The sequence below is a fragment of the Leptinotarsa decemlineata genome, unplaced genomic scaffold, assembly GCF_025532065.1.
Source record: "Leptinotarsa decemlineata unplaced genomic scaffold, Ldec_3_MD MMD2_tig00026374_RagTag_RagTag, whole genome shotgun sequence".
Classification (NCBI taxonomy): Eukaryota; Metazoa; Arthropoda; class Insecta; order Coleoptera; family Chrysomelidae; genus Leptinotarsa; species Leptinotarsa decemlineata.
Genome location: NW_027412710.1, coordinates 2,577,937 through 2,605,239, shown reverse-complemented (window position 1 = coordinate 2,605,239; position 27,303 = coordinate 2,577,937). Strand labels below are relative to the sequence as shown.

The window sequence follows — 27,303 nt, the reverse complement described above, 5'->3', positions numbered from 1 at the left end:
TGGAGAAGTTAGAGTACACTAACTTCTACAAGAAACTGAAGGATGAACAATTATCTTTACCAGCGCCAACAAAACCAAATAATAATAGCGAAAAATTGTTGCCTTTTGTTTTTGTTGCTGATGAAGCATTCACCCTTCGGAAAGATTTTTTGAAACCGTTCAGTCGAAAAGATTTGAATAACGATAAGAAAATTTTCAATTATCGTTTGTCGCGAGCAAGAAGTAAAGTTGAAAATGCCTTCGGCATATTGTCCAATCGTTTTCGAATATTTCACACAGCAATTTCTCTTTACTCCTTCAGACCTGATTTATTATTGTTGAGAAGAAAAAAAAAGTCTGCGTGTAAAGTTGTTCCGAATGGTCACAGATGTGGTATCAATAAGTGAAAAATGTCAAAAATGACTTTTTTTTTAATAGTGGGCATAATTATGCACAATTCTATTTAATGAACATTAAACAGGATGATACAATATGATAAATCAAAGAAAATTTAGTTTGCTTAGTTTGCTCGAAGTAGCCACCTCGTTAGCCCGATCTTTGGCTATTTGATGAGAGGAGGTCTCGGATTCTGAATAATATTTCCGAGCCTCGTCTCTGACGTTATCCTAAGCCGCTTTCTTTTTCAGCTTTTTAAGCTTCTTTTTAGCTGGCTTTGGTTGATCTTTGATGACTTTTTTCCCTGTTCGCGATCCGCCAACTCGTGGCGGCCGTTCCCAGGGCTTGGCAATGCTTTGCCAAGCAAGTCCGACTGGGTCAGACCAAGAGCCGAGATCAGTTGGCTTATAAAGCCAATAATCTCGCCCTTCTCCGTCCCAGCCAGGCTGCATAGCAGTTCCTCCATACTGCCGTGACTTAATACACTGTATTGAAACAACCAGTAGCTCTGAGCACCAAGAAAGTAACGGAAAAGAAATATGCAAACGTACTCACCAGAAACGTTTTCGCTTGCGCAAAACAACAGAACGCACGAACTACACTGAGCCAGAAACACTACAGCACGGCTGGTCACTCACTGAGAAATCCGCAAAAACACGCTATATCGCTAAGACACGTCTGCACTCTTCGATGGTCAGCAATCGAATGTGTGTATGTGACTTGTCCAGCAATGATCTCGGGTTTTTATAGCGAAAGATTTACGTCATCAAATCGGCGTACGTGATTGTTGACATACCCACGTGTTTCTGTTTACGCGGAATTTTCGGGCCATTATTCTTTCGACGACAATTAGCGGTGACAGTTTTACGACCCCATAACATATTAATTTCGACAGTTATTAAGATTTATGATTTCTTATCACAGACATATAAAAAAACAATAGACAGAGCTATTCATTCATAAAATCCGAAATGTTTACATTCCAACATTGTTAGGGTCAAGGGAGGTGAGGAGGTAAAGCATATGACTATTGTTGGAATATGGCTGCCGACAGCACAACATAGACGGAGAAATAAGGGGGGCGAATTATTGCATTGGTTACATTTGGAAATTTCTTCACAATATTCTCGATTTTTAAAAGAAGGTAGGTAATAATTTGTAATCTATTGCTACTATTAAAAAAATATGATTTATTTAACTATCAAATTCAAATATTTATTACTCCAAGGAGGAAAACACAATGTTTTTATTAAAACTTTAAAATTGTTAGTAAAAGTAATGTATTTTATAGTTTAGTTAGTAATTATGCTCTTTTATGCAATACAAAATCTGGTGAGGTTTATTAAATAAAACATTTTAAAAAATAAAAATTTATTTTAATGAAGTAAATCATCCATATAACAAATATGACTGTAAGGAAGTAAAAATTCACAGTTAACGTCACAGAATTTTATTATCAATTAGGTTATATAAAGGTGGTAACAGCGACTAGTTTCGGCTCTTAAGGAGCCATCATCAGGCTAAAAAACAATTGTAATAATGAAAAAAAAGTAAAAAATTAAATAACATACCTGAAGTAAATTTAAATATGAACATTAAACTTATACAAAAATAAAGATCCAAGTTGCTTACATGTAGGTGTTAAATGAAATATGAATAAGAGTATATAAAAAATGTGACATCATAAAGTAAAATTAAAATTTGATTGGATAAAAAACGTTAAAAAACATAGAAATAACTTAAAAGAAAGAAAAAGTAGTAAACGGAAATTGATTAAGTTTTACAGATGAAGTATCTTCTTGTGATATAAAGAGGAAGTGATTACATATATATAACATCATATTTTATATTACATCAGTTATTACTGATTGCAAAACAGAATTGTTTTTGTATGAACACTTCTTATTCTATTCACTTTAATTGAATCCATTTTTTTATTAACTTCGTGATGAATGCGAATTTTAAAATAATTTTCCAACACCAGCCTAATTAGTTGGTGGCAGTGACCATCAAGTGGTGTTTCTTCAAATATATGATCTCCCATATAATCATATATGTTGGCTGGTAATGTTTTCATCGTATTCACTGATAATATATTTATCAAGTATTTAATGTTTTTATTAAATATTCCAGTGGTTTTAATAAAATATCTAAAGTATTTTTCTGCTCCTTTGCAAACTTTCATTATAAAAGTAGATGCATTTATTAAATTTCCATATATTTTTTTATTTTGTAGCTGAGAGTAAGAATTATTACATTCTAATAATTCTTGACATTTCAAACAAGTAATGCATTTTTTTAACATTTTCACTACAAAACCTGCAATATATGTTACCACATCTTCCACAAAATCTGTTAAATTCCAACTGGCATCATTATAATGTGGATAATTGATAATTGTATTATTTACCACTTCCTCCACTTTTTTGAACTCCTCAGAATCCAAGAGATTATCACCATCATCATTAACTGTTAAATTTCCACTACCACAAGTAAGAATTGAAATTTGTTCTAAATTTATAGCATTTCCTGTGTCAGATGCTCTTATCTCACTATGGACAATAAGTCTTTTGTATGCAGTTTCAAATTGCCTTGCTGAAGGATTATTATTATAACCACCCCGCCTTCTTATGGCACCAAAAAACAGCTCGAGATGGTCTTGTGACAGTTTGTAAGTCGTTATATATAGTAAATTTTTTTTTATTACAGACATGTTCTTCATACATATTTCTTATACTTTTCATGCAAATTAAGAAGCCCAGAAAACCAGTTTTTCTTCTTGATTGAATAACTGGTACATTTCCTATTTTTAAACCTAATATATAATTTTCAACTTCTTTAAAGTAATTAAAAAAAAAATCTGATGTTGCTAAAGATAATGGCTTTTTAAAAAAGTATTTTGCCATCCTTGTTTTAGAGTTAAATATATCAAATATATTATTGAATTTTAAAATAAAATTTGATGTAGGCTCTGCTGACAAAAATGTTTTGTCCTTCTCTTTCAAAAATAGAAGGGCATCAGCAACACTTTTACTTAAAGTTTGGGTCGCAATTCGAACCTTCATTTTTTCGCGAGTCCACTAGAGATGTCTTAGTCTGATTTTTGTTGCCGCATGTAATCCTTCTATGTTTTGTTTTTCAACGAGTTTTGTTATTAAACTCCAATATATTACATTTCCCTCTTTATCTGTGATATATTGTGAACCAAAGCAATTTCTTATAAGCTTTATCATATGACAAGGATCCAAATAAATATTAACGTTTTCATCCGTCATCGGGTGTTTGAAACTGGTAATTAAATTAGTTGGATCGCTTAAATCAGCACCTAATTTTTGAGCCATACTTAAATTAATTGCCGCTCCATCAAATGTTACAGATGTGACAATCACACCACTTTCGTGAATAAATTCCAAACATTTTAATAATAAGTTAGCTTTTTCTGTTGCACCTAATCCATCTATAAGAAAATATCCGACAGGAATTTTCCATGAATCATTAAGACATACAAGCATAAACACAAGGGCTTCTTTGGCTTCTGGAAGTGTATCTGCATCAATCTTTGATCCTATATCAATATACCCTGTGAATTTTGATCCTGTCCACTCTACTTGTTTTCGTATTGACATTTCGTCAAGTACAAGGTTGCAAAGTATAGGCTTTTCTACTCTAGAAGCATTTTCTTTTTTTATTTTCAATGCCTGAAAAATAACAAAAGAGAAAAATTATTATTAAATAAAACAAGGTTTGTTATTAATTGTTATTGTTTGTTGTAAAATAGTGAAACAGATAGACTAAATTTTTGGTTTTGCCAAATGTTGAATATCATTACCTGCAACGATTCTCGGGTAAATCCTGGAGATCCATCTACTGATCTAAACCATTTTGAAATTGTTTTAAGATGCGGCAAAGACTGGTTAAAGGTGTTTCTCACAAAGTTGTAAGCACTGGCAGAATAAAATGAAAGTGTCAATGCAAACAAGCGAAAAGCTGGATTGTATTTGTGAGAGGATGATCCACATAACATTCTTTCAAATATTTCAAGTGCTGGCCCTGATAGTGAAGCCTAAATTATAAAATAATTATTTAATTATTTTTTTTTGGTATTATTTAAATTTATTGTTTTATAATACCTTTATCACCGATTCTGATGAATCTGACATATTAAATTTTTCCTTTAATAACTTCAAAAGATCGTTTAAAGTTGAAATGCGTGCTTTAAGTCTTCTTACAGTATTATGCAGGGATTTAATTTTTTTCTCTGCCTTAGCACCGTTTCCTTTAGAAATTTGAAGTTTTTCTTAGCCTTTGTGGGAGACGAAAAATCGCTGGTATTCAGATCTCCTACATATCTTCGTTTTCTAAATAGAAATTAAAATATAAAATATTTTCATATTACTATAAACTTGTTGACTTTTTACCTTTTTACCAGTTTGGTTATGTGTTTTGTATTTCTAGCTCCAGTTGTTTCACAGCTGAAACAAAATTGCAACTATTTATTTTCAATGAAGCTAATAAATCTCTCATGTTCATAAATTTTGCTTGTAAAAGTATATACCTTTGTGTTCCATGTTCTTCTGTGAACATTGAAGTTCTTTCTACACAACTGAGTTCTTTAGTGACGGTAGCCTCAACTTGCAAGAATTGTTCCACTTCAGATGCAGTTGAAGTACTTGATGAAGAGGAAGACTCAGCCTTAGTATTCCACCTAAAATTTAAGTTTAATTTTTTATTTAATATTATTTTAAGGTACTTGTGTAGTTACTTTCAACATAACAAAATTAGAATTCACTTACAAAATTCCTGAAGGTCCAGCTTCACATGTCACATCCAATGGTTTTGGTATTTCTTTAACAGTATCCACAAATGACTGTACATATATACATATATATATATATATATGTACATATATCACGGATAAAGTATGATGAGCTGTCTTCTCGGGTATCGCTCCGTGTTCTGTGTATTTTCTCCCCATAAGGATTATTTTCAATAAGCCATAATCTCCCCATAATCCCCATCATATATATATATATATATATATATATATATATATATATATATATATATATATATATATATATGTACATATACATATTTGCATTGTTTATTACCTCTTTAATAACTTGTTATAATCTTCCTCGGACTCATGTTTTTCAGATTCAGATGAGGTCTGGTAATTTATTTCAGATATCCTAATGAAAATGAAAAAATTATGTAATACATGTAAAGAAAGAGCAAATTATGTTACATACCTAGTTGTTTGCTGTTCCTTTTTATGTTTTATTCCAAAGGTAGATTCCAAATCAGATTCTGGACTAAAAGAATTTTTACATAATTTATGATTTTTATTAACTCAACCTATACAATTTTTGTACCTTTTGTTTCCAATTTCTCTGACGGCTAAATAAGGGACTGCATCTCTCCTTAACATTTTTGATCCATTGGCCCTTTGTGTGAAATCATTTTCTTCAAAATGATTAGAACACACTTCTGGTCTCTTTGGTAATTTTTTATTTGGTTGAAATCCAAGTGTTACCATCCACGTATCCCTTCGTGCTTGACTTATTGGAAAACTAAAAGAAATAATTGAAAAATTATGTACATTAAAGCCTAGGTATTAACCTGTTTTTTACATATGAAACTAAGAATTTTGACAATAGTGTTGTAGTAATAAAGATGCTACCATAGTAAGCCTTATGTACAGTTTTTGATACTTAACTCAAAACTATCAGTATTTTTAAAGAAATTTTTGAACTATTGGTCTAAAGCTTTCTATAGATAAGCAGCACATAATGTTTTTATATGTATGTTTATTTTTTACAATCTACTTAATTATGTGTAAAAATATGTTTAAACATTGTTTAAAAAGAGGATTCACATACCCGCCTATGACTACCTTATTTTTACAACTCACCTGTGAAAAGATAGGTTAGGGTTCAAATAGTCAATTTTCCGGCACACCACACACTGTCTCACCATAGTTTTATTTTTTTTAACACCTTTGCTTCAGTAATAAACACAAAATTAGTTAAAATAAACACAAACACAAGTATTCACCACTTCGATTAGCAATGAAATGAAATTGGAATATGGCGGCCGCTTGCTGTGCACTTTGCTAGCGGCGTTGCCGGATTTCGCAAAATTTACAAAATGAGCTGAAAGTTATTCCACCTTGTTGTAATAAAAATACAATTTAAAGGATTCATACTCGACAAAAAACAAATTTCTACACAAATAAGAATGTATGCCAAAATATATTCAGTTTGCAAAGAAATATTAAATAATAAATATCTACGATAATATTGAAAAGTAAGCAATACAAATAATTATATTTTATTCATCGGACAACACTGCTTTACTACAAAATAATTTGTAGTAAAGTAAGAATTAATGTTGGCACACACACATTTTGTAAACAGCTCTGTCTATTGTTTTCTATATGTCTGTGTTTCTTATCGGTGCCGCGAAAGGTACTTCGCGATCGCATAATTAGGCCAATGATTTTCATAGTCCGGTCCGTATAGGCTCAATTTACACACTTTAAATTTTTACTTAATATGATTTGCTTTTCGATTCATTACACACACCACCCACGAGGTAGAACTGTTGGCGCGTTTTATTTTATAGTGGTATCCCACTTATGCCTAATCCACTGTTCTTACCCTGTATATTATTGATCTGAGAATGTAAACATTCTTCTGCAACAAAATGAGTGATATATATTCATTAATAATTCCTTTACTTATATCTATGCTTACGGGTCATTGAACACCAACTTCTCCAGGGTGTTTTCATCCATTTTTCTTTCATCACTATTATTTTGTAATATTAAAATGTATTCAAATCCAATAGATTATATACTTACGGATAAATATTTTCGAAATCATCGTCTCTAGAAAATAATTCATATTAAAATTATTATGTTTACTCGTACATTTCTACTCACATAATAACATTTCGCACTCCTATCTGGGTGGTGCTAAATGTTATTTTTATTCCCAAAGGAGCTGAAGGTTCCTGCTCTCCCGGAATCACTTTACTGGATTAAAAAATGTTATAATCAAATATATATTATTTATATATTAGCGATCAACCCCCTCCTTCTGGGTGTTTTCGACCGTTTTTGTTTCATCACTATTATTTTGGAATATTATTTGAATGACTTCACAAGTGAATAGATTATATTCTTACGAATAATTATTTTTGAAATCATCGTCTCTAAAAATTAATTCATATGAAATTATTATAATGTTTACTTGCAATATTCTACTCACAAAATAACTTTTCTCACTCCTTGTGTTACATCCCTGAAGGGGCTGAAGGTTCCTCCTTTTCCGGAACTATTATACTGAGAAAAATAATTACTTAAAAAAAATGTTATAAAAAGCTGTATCGTACTAATCTCTGCCTATCTAGGATTGGTGAAACCTTTCGGTGACTCTTCACCATTATTTTTAGTTGCCTTTCGTTACCGTACACCCATCGGTAACCAAAAGGGCCATCTCTATATTGCATTGAATTCCTATGATAAAAGTATAATTACATAATTTGAAAAAATAACGTGCAATGCTACTCACATGATTACTATTAGATTATCAAATATGAAGTGCGGACGATTGTTTGCTTACTTTTATAATAAATCCTAATACCTTAGCGCGGTCGTTCACCAACGAAACATCAAACACGCAACATGCTTAACCGCGTAGATAAGTGTGACAACTACATTTGTAGTATTTAAAATGTCGTTAAGCGAGGGAGATGTTGTAGTAGCTTGGCAATTTTTGCGAAATCGACGTAAACGAAAACGGTTGCGCCGATATTGGATTCATCCATTATTTGTACATAATCTGAGCCATAGCCCCGTCACTGTTGAACAGGAGTAGTTATCCCTCAATTCAGAAAAGTTTAAAGAATATTATAGAATGAACCAGGAAAGCTTCCGAGTGTTGGTGGAATTTGTAGAACTGAGAATAGAAAAGCTAGATACCCACTACCGGGAGGCTATTTCTGCAGAGGAACGTTTATTAATAACATTAAGGTACGTAATACAAAAATAAAATATGTAATACCATCAAAGTTACACGAATACTTATAGCAACAATATTGGTGTTTAGTACCTATCAAGTATTTATGTGTAGCGAATATCTTCGTTTCTCTGGAAATCCTGTGGATATTCAGTGTAGTTTCCGTGTAGGTCTTGCACTGACCATGCAGGCCTTGGTACATCCGGGTTTTACGTTGGGCACTGTAGAGAAGCATTAGGGCTTGGTGTTGGACAATATAACGGGTGATTTTTTAAGAGCTTGAGAACTTTTTTTAAAAAAAAACGCATAAAATTTGCAAAATCTTATCGGTTCTTTATTTGAAACGTTAGATTGGTCCATGACATTTACTTTTTGAAGATAATTTCATTTAAATGTTGACCGCGGCTGCGTCTTAGGTGGTCCATTCGGAAAGTCCAATTTTGGGCAACTTTTTCGAGCATTTCGGCCGGAATAGCCCGAATTTCTTCGGAAATGTTGTCTTCCAAAGCTGGAATAGTTGCTGGCTTATGTCTGTAGACTTTAGACTTGACGTAGCCCCACAAAAAATAGTCTAAAGGCGTCAAATCGCATGATCTTGGTGGCCAACTTACCGGTCCATTTCTTGAGATGAATTGTTCTCCGAAGTTTTCCCTCAAAATGGCCATAGAATCGCGAGCTGTGTGGCATGTAGCGCCATCTTGTTGAAACCACATGTCAACCAAGTTCAGTTCTTCCATTTTTGGCAACAAAAAGTTTGTTAGCATCGAACGATAGCGATCGCCATTCACCGTAACGTTGCGTCCAACAGCATCTTTGAAAAAATACGGTCCAATGATTCCACCAGCGTACAAACCACACCAAACAGTGCATTTTTCGGGATGCATGGGCAGTTCTTGAACGGCTTCTGGTTGCTCTTCACTCCAAATGCGGCAATTTTGCTTATTTACGTAGCCATTCAACCAGAAATGAGCCTCATCGCTGAACAAAATTTGTCGATAAAAAAGCGGATTTTCTGCCAACTTTTCTAGGGCCCATTCACTGAAAATTCGACGTTGTGGCAAATCATTCGGCTTCAGTTCTTGCAGGAGCTGTATTTTATACGGTTTTACACCAAGATCTTTGCGTAAAATCTTCCATGTGGTCGAATAACACAAACCCAATTGCTGCGAACGGCGACGAATCGACATTTCACGGTCTTCAGCAACACTCTCAGAAACAGACGCAATATTCTCTTCTGTACGCACTGTACGCATTCGTGTGGTTGGTTTAATGTCCAATAAAGTAAACTGAGTGCGAAACTTGGTCACAATCGCTTTAATTGTTTGCTCACTTGGTCGATTATGTAGACCATAAATCGGGCGTAAAGCGCGAAACACATTTCGAACCGAACACTGATTTTGGTAATAAAATTCAATGATTTGCAAGCGTTGCTCGTTATTAAGTCTATTCATGATGAAATGTCAAAGCATACTGAGCATCTTTTTCTTTGCACCATGTCTGAAATCCCGCGTGATCTGTCAAATACTAATGCATGAAAATCCTAACCTCAAAAAAATCACCCGTTACATAAGACGCTCTTGAACTTGAAGTAGATGAATTAAGGTAGCGTTCCGCTTGAAGAGACCAAGACAGGTGACAGAGACACTCATTACGAGCTGAGACCGTGACACCTTCTCAACTGTCGCTCCTTGAAATGACTATGCGACGGAGACAAGCGACAGGCGCGAAATGGCTTCTATGCTTCAGTATATCAGAAGTTGTAAACCAGTCAGTATCATGGCTTCGAAACTATTCTTTAAAAGGTTATGGGAAGAAGAAGATGACGATATATTTCTATATTACCTGTTTCGAATGAAAAAACGTAGGTGTATAAATTCTATATTCAAAACAAGACGCGAGGAAGGATATTTTAGTGTACTAATAATGAATCACCTATCATTAGATGAAGAAAAGTTTCGAAGGTATTTTAGATTGAATAAAAAACAGTTTGATTATGTGAATAATTTAATAGAAAAGGACATACAAACGAAAGGCGACATAACACCACAAGAAAAATTGTCTTTAACATTAAGGTAAGTTATATATTTTGGTACTTATTATCAACAAAATTATCACTTTGTTTACAAAGGAAGAAGGGAATTGAAATAATCTTCATGATGTTGTGAAGTAACATTACTGCTACTGGTTGCAGTGGATGATCCAGAGGGAGAAACGGCTGATACATAACTATGTCCCCCTGATGTTGGAGGCGCTGTTTGTATTCCAAATCCATTTGCATGTGTTCGTATTTTGTTAAAATGTTAAATATCTCGTTCCTTGCCTGTATTTGAAATCGCTGGTTCAATTTTCTCATGACAGATTTTACATGGTTACCAAATGTATTTACGTCGTCATCAATTTCTTTGAAAGCGTTCATCTCTTGAAAATATACCTGTCTCTGGTCGTCTCGTTTCTTGAGATATGTCAGAAATTCATCTTCCACTTTTTTGCGTTTTTGTGTAGACTTGGCGGCTGGCTTGGTCGTTATATCTTGATTCTCTTCATTATCAAAGAGAATTTCTGCCTCTTCATTCGGCATTGGACTTGAAACTACTGTTTCGAAAGAAACATTGGATGCACTGGCTCTTTCTGTAGATACTAGTTCCAAAAACTGAAGTCGTTCAAAGAGCTCCCATTTGGAGTTTTTAGCTGGAGCAGCCGATCCAGTGGTCATTTTTCTTTTACGTTTGAAACGGTTGTATGAATCACGAATGTACTTCCATCTTCTTTTACAATCAACATCTGCAATAAAAATTTTTTTTGTTATATCTCAGTCTATTGTTAAAATAATGGGATTGGCTACCATGCCATCATTATGGTCACCAAACTAGCACAAAAATTAAGTGACACAATTGTATTTTTCTCTCTGTCAGATTTCTTGCTACTGGAGAAAGCTTTGCATCTCTCTCATATGCTTATAGAATATCTGCATGTTATATTTCAAGAATTGTGAAGGAGGTATTGAGCGTTTTAAGAAAAAAATTAATCCCTCAATTCATGCCTGAGTCTACCAAAGACGAGAACAAACGCATTTCTGAGGACTTTTGGACACAATGGAATATTCCGAATTGTGTGGGAGCCATTGATGGCAAACACGTTCGTATAAGAGCTCCTTCAAAGAGTGGATCTTTATTTTTTAATTATAAAGAATATTTTTCTATTGTTCTCTTAATTCTAACAACAAGTTTATAGCGGTAGATGTTGGTTCTTATGGGAAAGAAGGAGACAGTAGCATTTTCAAAAAATCTGTAATGGGGAAAAGTATTATGGACAGCAAATTCGATTTTCTTGAACCTCAGTGCCTTCCAGGAACTAATATAAAACTAGGCTACTTTTTAATAGGAGATGAAGCTTTTGGTCTTGACAGCTACATGATGAAACTTTATACAAAAAGAGATGCAAAGAATGACTTGAGCAAACAAGTTTTTAATTATCGTCTTTGTCGCGGTAGAAGGGTTTCAGAAAACGCATTTGGGTTGTTATCCCAGGTATTTAGAATATATTACACGCCAATAGCAGTTGCTCCAGAAACATGTGATGACCTAATATTAGTTAGCTGTTGTTTACATAACCTACTTCGTGAAGGATTTTTAGAAGATTCTGGGAAATCTGTTTATCGGCTGAGTAGTTCCGATGTGACAACACATTCTAATAATATGCAATCTTCAATTCATACAGGAGGTTATGCAAGTAAAACTGGATTTACCATAAGAGATGAGTTAAGAAAGTATTTTAACTCTGAGGCTGGTGCAGTTTCTTGGCAAGAAGACCATGTGAAGCGAATAAACTAAATAAAGACAATCAATAGAAATCTGATTATTCAATATCTCGCTAGTGACCACCTTCATAATAACATATTGTAAATATTTATTCATCAGTTTATAAATTTTAAAAGTGATGGATTGAAAATAAAATTTAAACTTACCAGCTCTGTTCATTTTCCCTGCTATATCCTTCCAAATATTTTCCCGAACAATAACATCCTTGTAGGATTCCACTTGAGGATCAAATAGTGGTGGGTTCTTAGCCACTAACTCTATAAGCAATTCGTCTTCCTCCCCAGTAAATTTGATTTCTGACATTATTATTACGACCTCTATGTAATTGCATTAGAGCAGTCCTGGAGAGACCACAATCGGTCTCTCCTATCTGTCGCCTGTCTCGGTCGCTTGTTGCGGAATTCTACCTTTAGCGGTGACAGTTTTACGACCCCATAACATATTAATTTCGACAGTTATTAAGATATATGATTTCTTTTCGGTGCCGCGAAAGGTACTTCGCGATCGCATAAGTAGGCCAATGATTTTCATAGTCCGGTCCGTATAGGCTCAATTTACACACTTTAAATTTTTACTTAATATGATTTGCTTTTCGATTCATTACACACACCACCCATGAGGTAGAACTGTTGGCGCGTTTTATTTTATAGTGGTATCCCACTTATGCCTAAACCACTGTTCTTACCCTGAATATTATTGATCTGAGAATGTAAACATTCTTCTGCAACAAAATGAGTGATATATATTCATTAATAATTCCTTTACTTATATCTATGCTTACGGGTCATTGAACACCAACTCCTCCAGGGTGTTTTCATCCATTTTTCTTTCATCACTATTATTTTGTAATATTAAAATGTATTCAAATCCAATAGATTATATACTTACGGATAAATATTTTCGAAATCATCGTCTCTAGAAAATAATTCATATTAAAATTATTATAATGTTTACTTGTACAATTCTACACGCATAATAAATTTCTCACTCCTATCTGGGTGGTGCTGAATGTTTTTATTCCCAAAGGAGCTGAAGGTTCCTGCTCTTCCGGAACCACTATACTGGGATTTTAAAAAAATGGATAAAAAATTGTTATAATCAAATATATACAGAGTGACCCATTTGAAAGCGGGCCACCTCTCTAAAACTGTTATTTATTATCCGATTCAGAAGTTTTTTTTTTCAATAGATAGAGCGTCAATAGTTCTATTAGAGTGCTGTGAAGTCGAAATATAAATAAAATTTTCAAGGCCTACTTCGAATTTTTTTCAAGGTCAAAAATCCAAAAAACATACTAGCGATTTTTTTATATGAAATTTGACGACGCCACTGGATTTGTGATGCTTTCAAATGGTTGTGACTGAAATTTCAAGATGAAATATGTTTTTTTAACAGAAATATAGCATAAGTAAAATTTTTATCACTTTATCTAAATATTTCGAATTGTCATCATATTAAATCACAATATTATTAATAATATCGTTTAAAATGCTCTTTCACGTCGTTAGCAGTCGAGCTTGTAAACAGCAGTTATTCAAAATGGTGTCAAATTATGTTTCTTTCAAACAGAACTCCATAAAGTATAGAAGATAGTTATGTCCATCAAAACACTGCAGTTTTTTTGTCATCAGAGAAATGAAATATACATCTTTACATCAAATAGTAATCAATATTCAATAATCAATAATAACCAATACTGATGAAATAAATGAACTACAACAAAAAAATGGATTGAGATGAGAGTGCCCAGACATTAATTTCCGTACTTTGTAACTAATTTCCGATTTAATTCGATACGTTTATTCTACCATTTTCTAATGCTAACTAATCATAAGATTCGATCAAAATTCGATCATTGGTTTGGGGTAACATTTATGCAAGCCTGGTCTTATTCTTTCACGCAGTTCCTCTTTGGTGGTTGTCAGTTATTCCGAATATCTACATATCTTGGTTTCATTCAAACATGTTTGGGATGCCACATTTCGAAAATATTATTTTTATTAGAAGGCTTTGAAAGTTAAGTTGCCGTGGAGATGACAAGTCATTAAAATAAAAGACGAAAAGACACAAATTTGTCAGTATTAATAGTGAAGTTTATAACTCTTCAAGTACCTACACTAATAAAGAAGTATGGCAGATAATTTGACTTTGCAGGAGAAAATTGAAATAGTAAAACTTCGTGGTAACAACGACAGATCCGAAAGGGAAGTATGTAGAATTTTCAATAACATGCATCCGGAGCGTCGAAATATTAGCAGAGCTACAGTTGGAAGAGTAAACAAAATTTTCAATCAGTATGGAGCTGTTAGTAAACATATCCTGAAGAATATTAATACTGTACAAAGGCAGAGACGAAATAATTCTGAACGAATTCGAAATTATTTTAATAATAATCCGAAAACAAGTGTGAGAATTGCAAGTTTGGACATCAACTTACCGCGTGAAACAATAAGGAGAAATCTTAGGAAATATAATAATATGAAGCCCTTTAAACCAAAGTTTCTTCACACCTTAGAAGAAGGCGATAATGAAAAGAGGATGGAGTATAGTTTATGGGCTCAAGGAGAATATCTAAATAACAGGAATTTTCTGAAAAAAATTTTGTTCAGTGACGAGGCAACATTCACAACCAATGGAACAGTTAATTCTCAAAATTCAAGGTACTGAACGGAAGAAAATCCACATTGGATAATAAATTGCAGAAGACAGTACTCCCAAAAAATAAATGTTTGGTGCGGAATATTACATACCAGAATAATTGGCCCCTTTTTTTTTGAAAACAATTTGAATGGTCAAATTTTTTTGAATTTTTTGAAAAACGAGTTTTCCAACGCTATGGATGAACTTCCACTAGCAGAAGAGGCCCATATTCTATTTCAATTAGATGGCTGTTCCATCCACAATAGCAGGATTGTTAGAGATTGGCTGGAAGAAAATTTTCCTAATCGGTGGATAGGGCGAAATAGTTCACTGATTGAGTTTCCCCCCAGATCCCCGGACTTGACTCCACTTGATTTTTTTTATGGGGCACCGTTAAGGAAAAAGTATACAAAACTCGCCCAACGAGCAAAGAGGAACTGCGTGAAAGAATAAGACAGGCTTGCAGAGATATCACCCCAAATCAATTATTGAATGTTTTGGTTAACATTAGAAAACGATATGATAAATGTATCGAATTGAATGGAGATTTGGTGGAACAGTCCAAAATTTAATGTGTGGGCATTGTCATGTTAATACATTCTTTTGTAGTGGTTCATTTATGGTTTTAATATTGATAATTATATTATGATATAAAGATGTGTATTTCTATTCTTTGACAACAAACTGCAGTGTGCTAATAAAGATAACTATATCGCACATAAAGTTGTTATGTTCTGAAGAAGTATTTCAAACCATATTATTTACAAAATTGTTATTTAATATACAACTATTTGAATTATTTTGACAGTGATTGGTATATTTTACTTATGCCATATTTCTGTTAAAAAACATTATTTTATCTTGAAATTTCAGTCACAACCATTTGAAAGCATCACAAATCCAGTGGCGTCGTCAAATTTCATATAAAAAAATCGCTAGTATGTTTTTTGGATTTTTGACCTTGAAAAAAATTCGAAGTAGGCCTTGAAAATTTTATTTATATTTCGACTTCACAGCACTCTAATAGAACTATTGACGCTCTATCTATTGAAAAAAAAAACTTCTGAATCGGATAATAAATAACAGTTTTAGAGAGGTGGCCCGCTTTCAAATGGGTCACTCTGTATATATATATATATATATATATATATATATATATATATATATATATATAAATATATATATATATATATATATATATATATATATAAATATATATATATATATATATATATATATATATATATATATATAAATATATATATATATATATATATATATATATATAAATATATATATATATATATATATATATATATATATATATATATATATATATATATATGTATATCATATGTACTCTAACCAATCAGATCTAACTGTCAAATGATTGGTAACTATATAATGCAGTGATTTTTGTTGATTTTTTTTATTATCGAATTTAATAGTAACATAACCTAGCTATAAGAATAAAAATATGAAAGAACTTACTGCCGAATTTCTCTCTTGTTTCATGCAATTGAGGCAACACCACACCCCAAGGCACTTCGAGGCAGTCACTACTCCACTACTCCATCACCACTGTTACGGTTTTCCACTCCAGGACATTCAGCAGATCGTACCACAGACAGCACGATGACCTAGGGAAACATGAACTTGAATCATCATGGCTCAAATGAATGGACTATAGGAATATCGCAGTCACTAGTGCCATATTCAACCAGAAACAAATACTTACGTTGTTGCGTTACCAGTTGTTCTGAGTAGCTGATTAACAGTTCCTGTGTGGGCAGACATCATCCACAGACATAATATGTGAAAATAATTGCAATACTCAAAACAATCCAGAATCACCGTCATACCGTTGAGTACTAAGATAATCCAAATCCCAAGCAGCCTACAGAAAATATTTCACTAATAATTTATGAGAACGACGCTAGTGTTATAAATGCTGACACAACAGAACCACAAACGATGATGTTTGAAGTTTCCCAAAAGCTCTCGAAGGGGTAATTTGTATATTCCTGGGCAGCTAATAACTTGATCACACTATTACACGATAAACACACAGATATAAATATATTTCAAAGTGTAACAATCAAAATTACTTCAGTGAACGAAAAATGCCGCTAAATATTCACATATTCATCAAATTATATGTATGTCATATGTCATGTCAAGTCGTAACTCTTCTTCTTCTTCTCTATACACAATTGAGAGAATAGGCATGGAACAGATTGACAGATACATTTCACAGAAACCAGAAAAACATGTTCTGGTAATACGAGAAAACGCAAAGCACAACGTAATACATAATTATAGTCCAGTCCAATCCATTCCACTACTACGTTGCCAATGTTCCCATCCAGTTGAGTTGTGGTAGCCGAGCAGCCGTCAACCAAAACAAACTCAGAACCAAGACACGGACGCTGTGCAGACAGATTGGCGGAGTGACACGAAGACAGACAAAGTTCAGTGCCGGACTATGACAATATAAGTGTGGGAACTCATAGTTGCAGAATCAATTGGACAATATGGTTTTTTCCAACTTTTATAGGACGTATAGTTTGTTATTGATGTTCGTAATCATACTTAAAACCCATTGTTTTTTTTTATTATTGAAAATATTTTTATTGAGTTGTGTTTTCATTTGAATTTCAATTTGTTTTTTTTTTTGTTTGTTTTTCATTACCAACCAGAAAGCTGGGGGCCAGCTTTAACGTGGAGGGGAGATGTGTCAAATATAGAAAATAATCATTAAATGATTCAGATTCATTTAAGTAAATACATGAATTGAAAAATATTCCAACCTCACTTCAATATTTTAACACAAGAACACTCAGTATTGAGAATTACATCTTTTAATATTTCAAGTTCATAGACATCGAAATTGATCCGATCACAGGATATAGAATATAAAACAATCTCCAAATACGCAAACTTGGCACAGATTGCATACTGAGCATTTTACCTTAGTACAGTGACCGGATCAAAGTCGCAATGTCAGCGTATAATTCTTTATAAATATTGAGGGAGGTCAAGAATAGTTGATAGTTAACAGTCAACAGGCAGTATTCATTTGAGTATCGATTAATCATCAGCAATGCAGCACATCTCCTTCTCTTCGATCCGGCTGGGTGGCAGTATAATGTAAGTTTTTGATTGTTTTAATGTATTATATTTTATTAATATTTGAGTGTGAGTTTATTTTTTCTGTTTCTTCACAATAAATATTTAATTAAGTTTCAAATGAGTTATTTCATTATTTTGGATGAATGAATGAATGGGTGAAACAGCAAATAAAAATCCTCTCGTTAATAGCCAAGCGAGAACTGAGTTGCGACAGCATGGTAAATCATTTTCTCCAATCTGTTGAATAAACTAGCGGAATTGTCGGTATTTCAGCCCAGTGGATCTGATGAAGTTAACAACTGATACGACTGGTTTTAGAACTTCAGACATATCCAAACATTTTCCGCACAAGGACTGTTGATGAATGATACAATGTAAGACTTATGGTTTTGAACCACCATCATTTTCTACAGCCTTTGACACAAGTGCAACCACTCCTTTATTTTTACTATACATATTTTTGCCTCCATCAGTTGTTATACATTTCAAATTTCTCCATCGAAGGTTCTTTTTATTAATGGCATTTTGAACTTCCTTAAAAATATCTGCCCCAGTTGTCGTGCCGTAAATACTATCAATATCAAGAAGTTCTTCATACACTTCATAGCTTTTATCTACTCCGCGAATAAAAATCAACACCTGAGCAGTATCTGACACATCCGTTGACTTATCCAATGCTAGAGAAAACCACTCATGATGTCCATTTTTGTCAGACAGTTGAGATGATATATTTTCTGCGATGTCTTGCACCGTCCGAGCCACGGTGTTTGCTGACAAACTGACACTTTTAATGCCTATATATCATATCTATTATGAAATATAACACAAGGTCTTATAAAAAAGGATATTCGTGTCATACTTAATTATTTGTTGAATGTGTCTTCAAATCGCAAGGTTTATAGAATTATTTCAGGAAAGCAGATGTGAAGTGTTTTAATGCCTATATTTTATATCTGTTATGAAATATAACACTGGATCTTATAAAGAGAAATATTTTTAGCATATTGAAATATTATTTGTTGAAAGCCCAAGGTTTATTGAACTTTCTCAGGAAAGCAGATGCGAAGTGTTTTAATGCCTATACATCATATCTATCATGAAATATAAGACAAGGTTCTCATAAAAAAGGATATTCGTGTCATATTGAAATATTATTTGTTGAATGTGTCTTCAAATCACAAAGTTTATTGAATTTTTTCAGGAAAGCAGATGTGAAGTGTTTTAATGCCTATATTTTATATCTGTTACGAAATATAACACTGGGTTTTATAAAAAGAAATATTTTCCTCATACTGAAACATTTGCCGAATTTGTCTTGAAATTGCAAGGTTTACTGAAATTTCTCAGGAAAGCAGAGGTAAAGTGTTCAATGCTTGTATTTTATATCTGTTATGAAATATAGCACTGGATATAATGAAATAAAATATGTGCCTCATACTGGAATACTGTTTCTTGAATATGTCTTCAAATTGCAAGATTTATAGAATTATTTCAGGAAAGCAGATGTGAAGTGTTCAATGCTTATATTTTAATATCTGTTATGGAATATTGCATTGGATCTCATAAAAAGGGATATTTGTGTCATACTGAAATATTATTTGTTGAATATGTCTTCAAATCGCAAGATTTAGGAACATTTTTTAAGAAAACAGGTGTGAAGATTGCTATGTCATTATATCAGTTACGAAACATAACACCAGGCCTTATAAGAAGGAGTATACGTTATGAAATATAGCACTGGATCTTATAAAATGAAATATGTGCCTCACATTAAATATTGTTTGTTGAATTTGTCTTCAAACTGCAAGGTTTATTGAATATTATCAGAAAAGCAGATATGAATTTTCAATGCTTATATTTTATATCTGTTATGAAATATAGCACTGGATCTTATAAAATGGAATATGTGTCTCAAACTGAAACATTATTTGCTGAATTTGTCTTGAAATTGCAAGATTTATTGAATTTTCTCAGGAAAGCAGATGTGAAGTGTTCAATGCTCATATTTTATATCTGTTATGGAATATTGCATTGGATCTTATGAAAAGGGATATTTGTGTCATACTGAAATATTATTTGTTGAATATGTCTTCAAATCGCAAGATTTAGGAACATTTTTCAAGAAAACAAGTGTGAAGATTGCTATGTCATTATATCAGTTACGAAACATAACACTAGGCCTTATCACAAGGAGTATACGTTATGAAATATAGCACTGGATCTTATAAAATGAAATATGTGCCTCACATTAAATATTGTTTGTTGAATTCGTCTTCAAACTGCAAGGTTTATTGAATATTATCGGGAAAGCAGATGTGAATTTTCAGTGTTTATATTTTATATAAGCATTGGATCTTATAAAATGGAATATGTGTCTCATACTGAAATATTATTTGCCGAATTTGTCTTTAAATCGCAAGGTTTATTGAATTTTCCCAGGAAAGCAAAGGTGAAGTGTTCAATGCTTATATTTTATATCTGTTATGAAATACTGCATTGGGTCTTATGAGGAGGAGTATTTGTGTCACACTGAAATATTACTGGTTGAATATGTTGAATAAGGTTGAGGAACTTTTCTCAGGAAAACAGTTGTGAAGATTGCTACGTCATTATATCAGGTACGGCACAACACTAGGTCTTATCAGAAGGAGTATATGTTATGAAACATAGCACTGGATCTTATAAAATGAAATATGTGCTTCACATGTACATTTTGAACTTACACCTCCCTCTGAAACTAACCAGCATTTCGTCCACACAAGCATACTCCCCAATCGTGTAGAAATCCTGACAGTTCTGGACAAAAAGATCGAATATTTGGGAAATTGCAGCTGCAGGATACCCTAAGCTTCTCATCATTCTGTCATCAGGATTATCAAATCTGAGACAAGTGATCAAAAAAACAAATCTCGATTTACTCATAATACACCTAATTATTTCTCGACCAGTTCCATCGGTAGCAAATAACGTATTTATACATTCATTATTCGATTTGAATGCGGCCGTGTATGAAAGAAGCCCAAAAAATGCGTACAATTCTATTCTTCAGAGTTGCAGAATTTTCGGTTCTATACCGGCCTCGTTCTGCTTCAATTTTATGGTTGGTCCATTGAAGTATGATACTACAGGTTTTTTCATTTCCCAAACTTCGAGAGGACTAGGTTTTTTCCCCGAGTGCTTTAGCCGAAGGACGTAGTCCCGGCAAGTGAATAATTATATTTTCTTGAAAGCGGCGTCCCCTATTGGAAACAGCAGGCTCACTGGACCATTTGAATCTATTTTTTCCATAATAGTACTTCGAGATTGAATTTTCTTCACATTCCAGTATCTCATCAGTATCCTCGTCATCGGTTTCATGATTCTCAGCTGAAAAAGTTATGAATGATAAGCATATACTATAACAAATTTGACTAAAAACTATTCACCATTTTCTTCTTCAGAATCCGTATTGTGATCACTTTCAATATGGGTATTTTCAGTACATTCATCTTGAATATCACCAATGTCACTTTCACATTCATCTAACCATTGCAATAACTGTTCTTCGAAGTTTTTATCTGATGAGTGTACAGCTTTTGAAGTACTAGGCCGAGAATCCATCGTGCTTTTTTATTGTTACGTTTACACTAACTATACGTCTAGGAGACGGCAATCGATCTTTCACTCAAGATATCTCGAAAACTGAAACATTCACGTTCATCTACTTCTGGCTACTGAATGAGTGCTGTTTGGTGATATATTACCTGGCCGATATTGAAAGGGAGTTGTCATTTGACAAATCGGTTGTTGTTGTGCCGTCTCTGAGACGTATGGTTACTAGTTAAGGGTTAAAATAAAAGCAAGCTGTGTCCGATAAAACTTTCTCTTGGATTTATATGTTAGGGTATTCCTATTATTACCATTTCCGGATATAGCTGCCTCTTGTGAACACTAGATCTTCTTACGAAAACCGTAGATGTACGACTGACTTTTGTTGATGACTACATGTAGTTGCGCTTTTATTTGCAACCATGTAATTGCTCAATCTATGCCACTTTACTACACCACGTTGATAAGGGTCAACTAGCCCAAAATACGCGCCTTTCAAGTCCAATTATATGTTATTATGTGAAGATCGAATCGAAATATATTTCAATATATAACAAAATTATCATCTCACTGAAGAATGTGAATGATTTTTTCAAGGAGTAGTATCGTATCGGAATACTATAACTCAAGGGTATATACCAGATTTGATAGAATTAAACAAATAAAAGTTTAACTAATCTTTAGAACGTGAATTGTAATACATTCTGAGAAATGAAAGATATGGCATTTAATAATAATAACCAACTGGAAAATAAAATTCAAAAAAATTTTTAGAACTTAACTAAAATTCAATTTAACGTACTTTGAACGCCGACAGAGTTTATCCATACACTTACACACAAGTTTATCAAACATGTTAATTTGGAAGTGCACGATGAGCGGTGATGACACCTTTCTGTTAGCAGCGGCGTACGCTGCTTTATTAAGCAAATAAAAAGGAAACTAGTTCAACAGCCAACAAAATGGGTGAAAGAATGGCTTTTGAAACGTTCAAAGAATACTCATATTAATCTCCTAGAAGAGTTTCGCCTAGAGCCTGATGATTGGCGGAATTACCTCAGAATGGATGAAGAAAGTTACATTACACTATTAAAGTTAGTGTCTCCAATAATTGAAAAACAGGACACGATCTTGAGGGCTGCTATATCACCTCATGAGCGATTAACAGCCACACTTCGCTATTTAGGCACTGGAAGGAATTATGAAGATTTGAAGTTTTCAATGCTAATTTCTCCTCAGTCGTTGGGAAAAATAATACCAGAGACCTGCAAAGCTATACTTGACGTTTTGAAGACTGTATATATGAAGATAAGAAAACATCCATTATAGTTTTTGATAATTCAACGTCTTTATTTTGATTTTATTACATAAAATAAATATAAGAAGTGTTAGCACAAACTCAATCAATCCTATTTATTCAAATACAAAACTAAGTAAAAAATATTCATGTCAATATCTACTGCATCAGTCAAAAAATATTTCTATTAATTATTGTACTCACTTGGTTGATAAGTTCCATAAAACGTTGAAATATTAGAATTATACTGAGACGTAGGTGAACTAGTTTCTAAATTTTGGTATAGGTGCTGTTGTGGTGTTGGAATCATTGGAAATTGTGTATCTGTAGGTCTTTGTGAACTTAGGTGTACTTGATGTTGTACTGGACGATAAGTGGCTGGATGAGGGTATTCATTTGACGGCAAATAAGTATGTCAGGAGTTGTTAGTATCGTTTGAATTAGTAGGCGTATTGACCGACGTAACAATTTTAGTATGTTTATCAATATTGCCCATCTCGGCTTCAAATATTAAAAGATTTAAGGCTGATTCTCACTACACGTGCCAGGCACGATCCAGTCACGGTCAAGTCACGATCGCAATTTTTATAATGCATTCACACTGTCCGGTCAATAGTACGGTCGAAATCTCCAGACAGTCATGTTTTCGCGAAATACATTAATGAAAATAGCCATTGTTTTGGATGAGGAAGAACAAATCTCACTTCTCAAAGCTCGACGATATTGGGTGCATCCTATCCTAAGGCAGCGCAAGAGAAAAGGAGAGTTTTCTACTCTATATAAAGAGTTGATTGATGATGAAACAAAATTCCACAGATATTTTAGGATGTCCCCTAACGAATTTCACCAATTACATGAAATTTTAAAAAGTGATTTGACCAAGCAGAACACCACGTTTCGGGAGTCTATTTCCTCTTTGGAGAAACTTGCTGTTTGTCTAAGGTGAGTAACTACATTAAGAAAATTTTCGTTCACTTTATTACCGGAGTATTTTTAAATTAAATAAATTCGGGGTTGTGTCAATTGAATAATGAAGTTTTAAAAGTGGTTGTGTAATTGAAAATAAATTTATTTTGGTATATTAATGTTTAACACCAGAAAACATATAGTGTTTGTCAAACTCAACACTCATCTTAACTTAAAAGTAATACCTAATACATGGAAATATGAAATATAATATTAAGGGGAAAAAGTTTCCAATAATGAGGCGGCAGACGAAGCAACACTATCTGGTGGCGTTTCTTGTACTGATGATGCAGTAGAAGATGGTCGGGTTGAAATACTGGGGGATGTTGCAAAATATGATTGGTGTTGAATGGATGTAGTAGGTGGAATTGCAATACTATGTGTGAATTGTTGTTGAGTGAGCTGATTGTAGTTAGGTACTGATGACACCACAGAAGATGGTCGGGTTGTACTGTGGGAAATACCATCTGTAAATTGTTGTTGTGGAGTGATCTGGTAGTTTGTAGGTTGATTCCAATATTGATCCATGTATTTGGCTTCAATTTCCGTGATACTTTGGAAAATTTTTTGTTTGGCCAAAAATTTATCATAGGGATTGAATTTATTCACAGTCATTCTGATGGAATCAAAAAACACGTCCATTTCAGATTTGGGTTCTTCCTTTTTCAATTTCTTCTCCTCCTCTAGGATGTGCTTCATCAGAGTACTGGAAGCAGTTTCTGTAGCAGCAACAGGGATTTTCCTTTTTCGTAACACCGAACTGGATGCTTTTGCTATTTGTGGCGTAGGTGGTGTAGGTGGCTCTGAGATTTGTCTAAGCGTATCATTCTCATCTTCTTCATCCGCAATAAATGAAGGATCTTCATTTTCGCCCGTTACTGAGGTTATTCTCACTTTGTCTTTCATGTAAGCTCTGAGAAACTCCATATGATCTTCGTATTTCCACTTCGTTTGGAAAGAGGCGGCCTGTCCGGTCTTTGTTTTTTGACCTCTGATGTGTTTTCGAAATTGCGCACGAAGCGATTCCCATCTTTGTTTGCATTTTCGGGGATCTAAAAAAAAATGTACATTGTTGAGACAAATCTTATGCATGTCGTACCTATGAGATAATAGCAAATGCAAAATCGTACAATAATAACCTAAATATGGAGAAATAGTAATGAGTAGTACAAAATTTTTATTGTTCAGCTACTATTCGATTGCAACTTTTAATAGTATATGTCAGGTTCTTCTATTCACTCTTTTCTCTTTTTTTTTTGACGTAAACATAAGTGTTTGTACTGATTCATTATTGATATATGGTAAAATTATATTTGTTTTAGATTTCTTGCAACCGGTGATTCATTCCAGACCATCTCATTTAGTTACCGCCTTGGTCATTCCACTGTTCATGCAATTGTACAAGAAGTGTGCAATGCAGTAATCCGCAAATTATTGGCTGTATGCATACCAACACCGCGTCGAAAAGACTGGGAGAAGATTGCTGATCAGTTTTGGACTACATGGAATTTCCCCAATTGTCTTGGGGCACTGGATGGCAAACATATAGAAATAACAGCTCCTTCTAACAGCGGATCGAACTATTTCAATTATAAGAAAACCTTTTCGGTAGTACTACTAGCATTGGTCGATGCCGATTATAAATTCATAGCGGTAGATATTGGCTCTTATGGGAAAAACAGTGATGGTGGTATTTTTTCTACATCGAAATTGGGGAAATCATTGAATAATGGCACTTTGGACATTCCGGACTGTAAAAACTTACCTGGAACGAATATTGAAGCACCGTACGTTATTGTAGGCGATTCAGCATTTCCCTTAAAAGCAAATTTATTGAGACCGTATCCAGAGTTACAAGTTCAAGGAGATGCGGAAAAACGAATTTTCAATTACCGTCTTTGTCGTGCTAGGCGTGTTGTAGAAAATGCCTTTGGTATTTTAGCACAAAGATTTAGACTGTATTTTAGAAAAATTAACTCGAAACCCAATTATATAGAAAATATTATCCTAACCACATGTATTTTGCATAATTTTTTGCGCAACGGTACTTCAGTTTTGTCAGAAAGCTCTTCTTCAAGTGAACAGAATCAACCTATTTTTATGGCATTGCCTGGTATTGGTAACAATGCCCGACTAGAGGCATTTCAAGACAGAGAAAAATTTACTGCCTTCTTCAACTCTGAAGTGGGTTCGGTGTCATGGCAAAATGATAAAATATAACATATTATGTGTAATATTGTACGTAGCTATTTAATAATAAATTCAAAAATTTGTTTATATGCTTACCTGTTTTTAATGTTTGCCCTATTTCATCCCACAATTTGTTTTTGTGGGGTGTATCCATATATTTTCTGTGGGACATATCGTATAATTCCTCATGTTCTCGAACCAATTCAATCATTTGCTCGTCCATTTTGCATGCGACTTGACCGGCGATCGCCGTTTCGTCATTCACACTGAACAGGCATGGTCAAGTCCGCCACGTGCGCGACGGTCTTTGATCGCCCCAGAAATGATCGTCACATTGTTTTACATTGAATGTGATTCCAACGGTTTTGACTTGACCGTGACTGGATCGTGCCTGGCACGTGTAGTGAGAATCAGCCTTTATCAGTTTTTCGGTGTATAATCTTGTTTGTTTTGGTAAGCGCGGTCGTACACCAACGAAACATCAAACACGCAACATGTGACATGAGTTACATACTGCATGTTGCTTAACCGCGTAGACAAGTGTGACAACTACATTTGTAGTATTTAAAATGTCGTCAAGCGGGGAAGATGTTGTAGTAGCTTGGCAATTTTTGCGAAATCAACGTAAACGAAAACGGTTGCGCCGATATTGGATTCATCCATTATTTGTACATAATCTGAGCCATAACCCCGTCACTGTTGCACAGGAGCAGTTATCCCTCAATCCAGAAAAGTTTAAAGAATATTATAGAATGAACCAGGAAAGTTTCCTAGTGTGGTTGAACTTATAGAACCGAGAATAAAAAAGCTAGATACCCACTGCCGGGAGGCTATTTCTTCAGAGGAACGTTTGTTAATAACATTAAGGTACGTAATACAAAAATAAAATATGTAATACCATTAAAATTACACAAATACTTATAGCAACAATATTGGTGTTTAGTACCTATCAACTATTTATGTGTAGCGAATATCTTCGTTTCTCTGGAAATCCTGTGGATATTCACTGTAGTTTCCGTGTAGGTCTTGCACTGACCATGCAGGTCTTGGTACATCCGGGTTTGACGTTGGGCACTGTAGAGAAGCATTAGGGCTTGGTGTTGAACAATATCTGTGTGTTAATATTGTCTTAACACTTCAATGCGCAATTTTTTCTATAGCCCCCAAAAATATTAATGGATATATAACGGTCTGAATAAACACGGAAAACTTATGCTCAGCTTTTTTCGTTATTTTTTAATCAAAAACTTGTTGTATCAAATATGCTACATAG

General features: G+C 33.7%; 2 protein-coding genes across 3 annotated transcripts; both read right to left on the bottom strand.

Annotated features, from left to right (window-relative positions):
• Nucleotides 1-1,809: 1,809 nt before the first annotated feature.
• LOC141486854 (uncharacterized) lies at nucleotides 1,810-5,919 on the bottom strand. Its single transcript, XM_074185428.1, has 8 exons — nucleotides 5,751-5,919; nucleotides 5,628-5,690; nucleotides 5,487-5,567; nucleotides 4,931-5,080; nucleotides 4,794-4,847; nucleotides 4,506-4,733; nucleotides 4,205-4,438; nucleotides 1,810-4,073 (listed from the first exon to the last, which is right to left on the bottom strand). The coding sequence occupies exons 1-6, from the start codon at nucleotides 5,912-5,914 to the stop codon at nucleotides 4,601-4,603; spliced, it is 645 nt and encodes a 214-aa protein (XP_074041529.1). The 5' UTR covers nucleotides 5,915-5,919; the 3' UTR covers nucleotides 1,810-4,073; nucleotides 4,205-4,438; nucleotides 4,506-4,600.
• Nucleotides 5,920-8,010: 2,091 nt separating this feature from the next.
• Nucleotides 8,011-13,566, bottom strand: LOC141486853 (uncharacterized). Of its 2 annotated transcripts, XM_074185427.1 has the most exons (3): nucleotides 12,999-13,566; nucleotides 12,364-12,938; nucleotides 8,011-11,180 (listed from the first exon to the last, which is right to left on the bottom strand). In XM_074185427.1, exons 2-3 carry the CDS (start codon nucleotides 12,518-12,520, stop codon nucleotides 10,477-10,479), a joined length of 861 nt encoding a protein of 286 aa, XP_074041528.1. In that variant the 5' UTR covers nucleotides 12,521-12,938; nucleotides 12,999-13,566; the 3' UTR covers nucleotides 8,011-10,476. The 2 variants fall into 2 exon arrangements, with proteins under 2 accessions (XP_074041528.1, XP_074041527.1); XM_074185426.1 differs by having other exon boundaries at nucleotides 12,364-13,566.
• Between the last annotated feature and the right edge of the window lie 13,737 nt (nucleotides 13,567-27,303).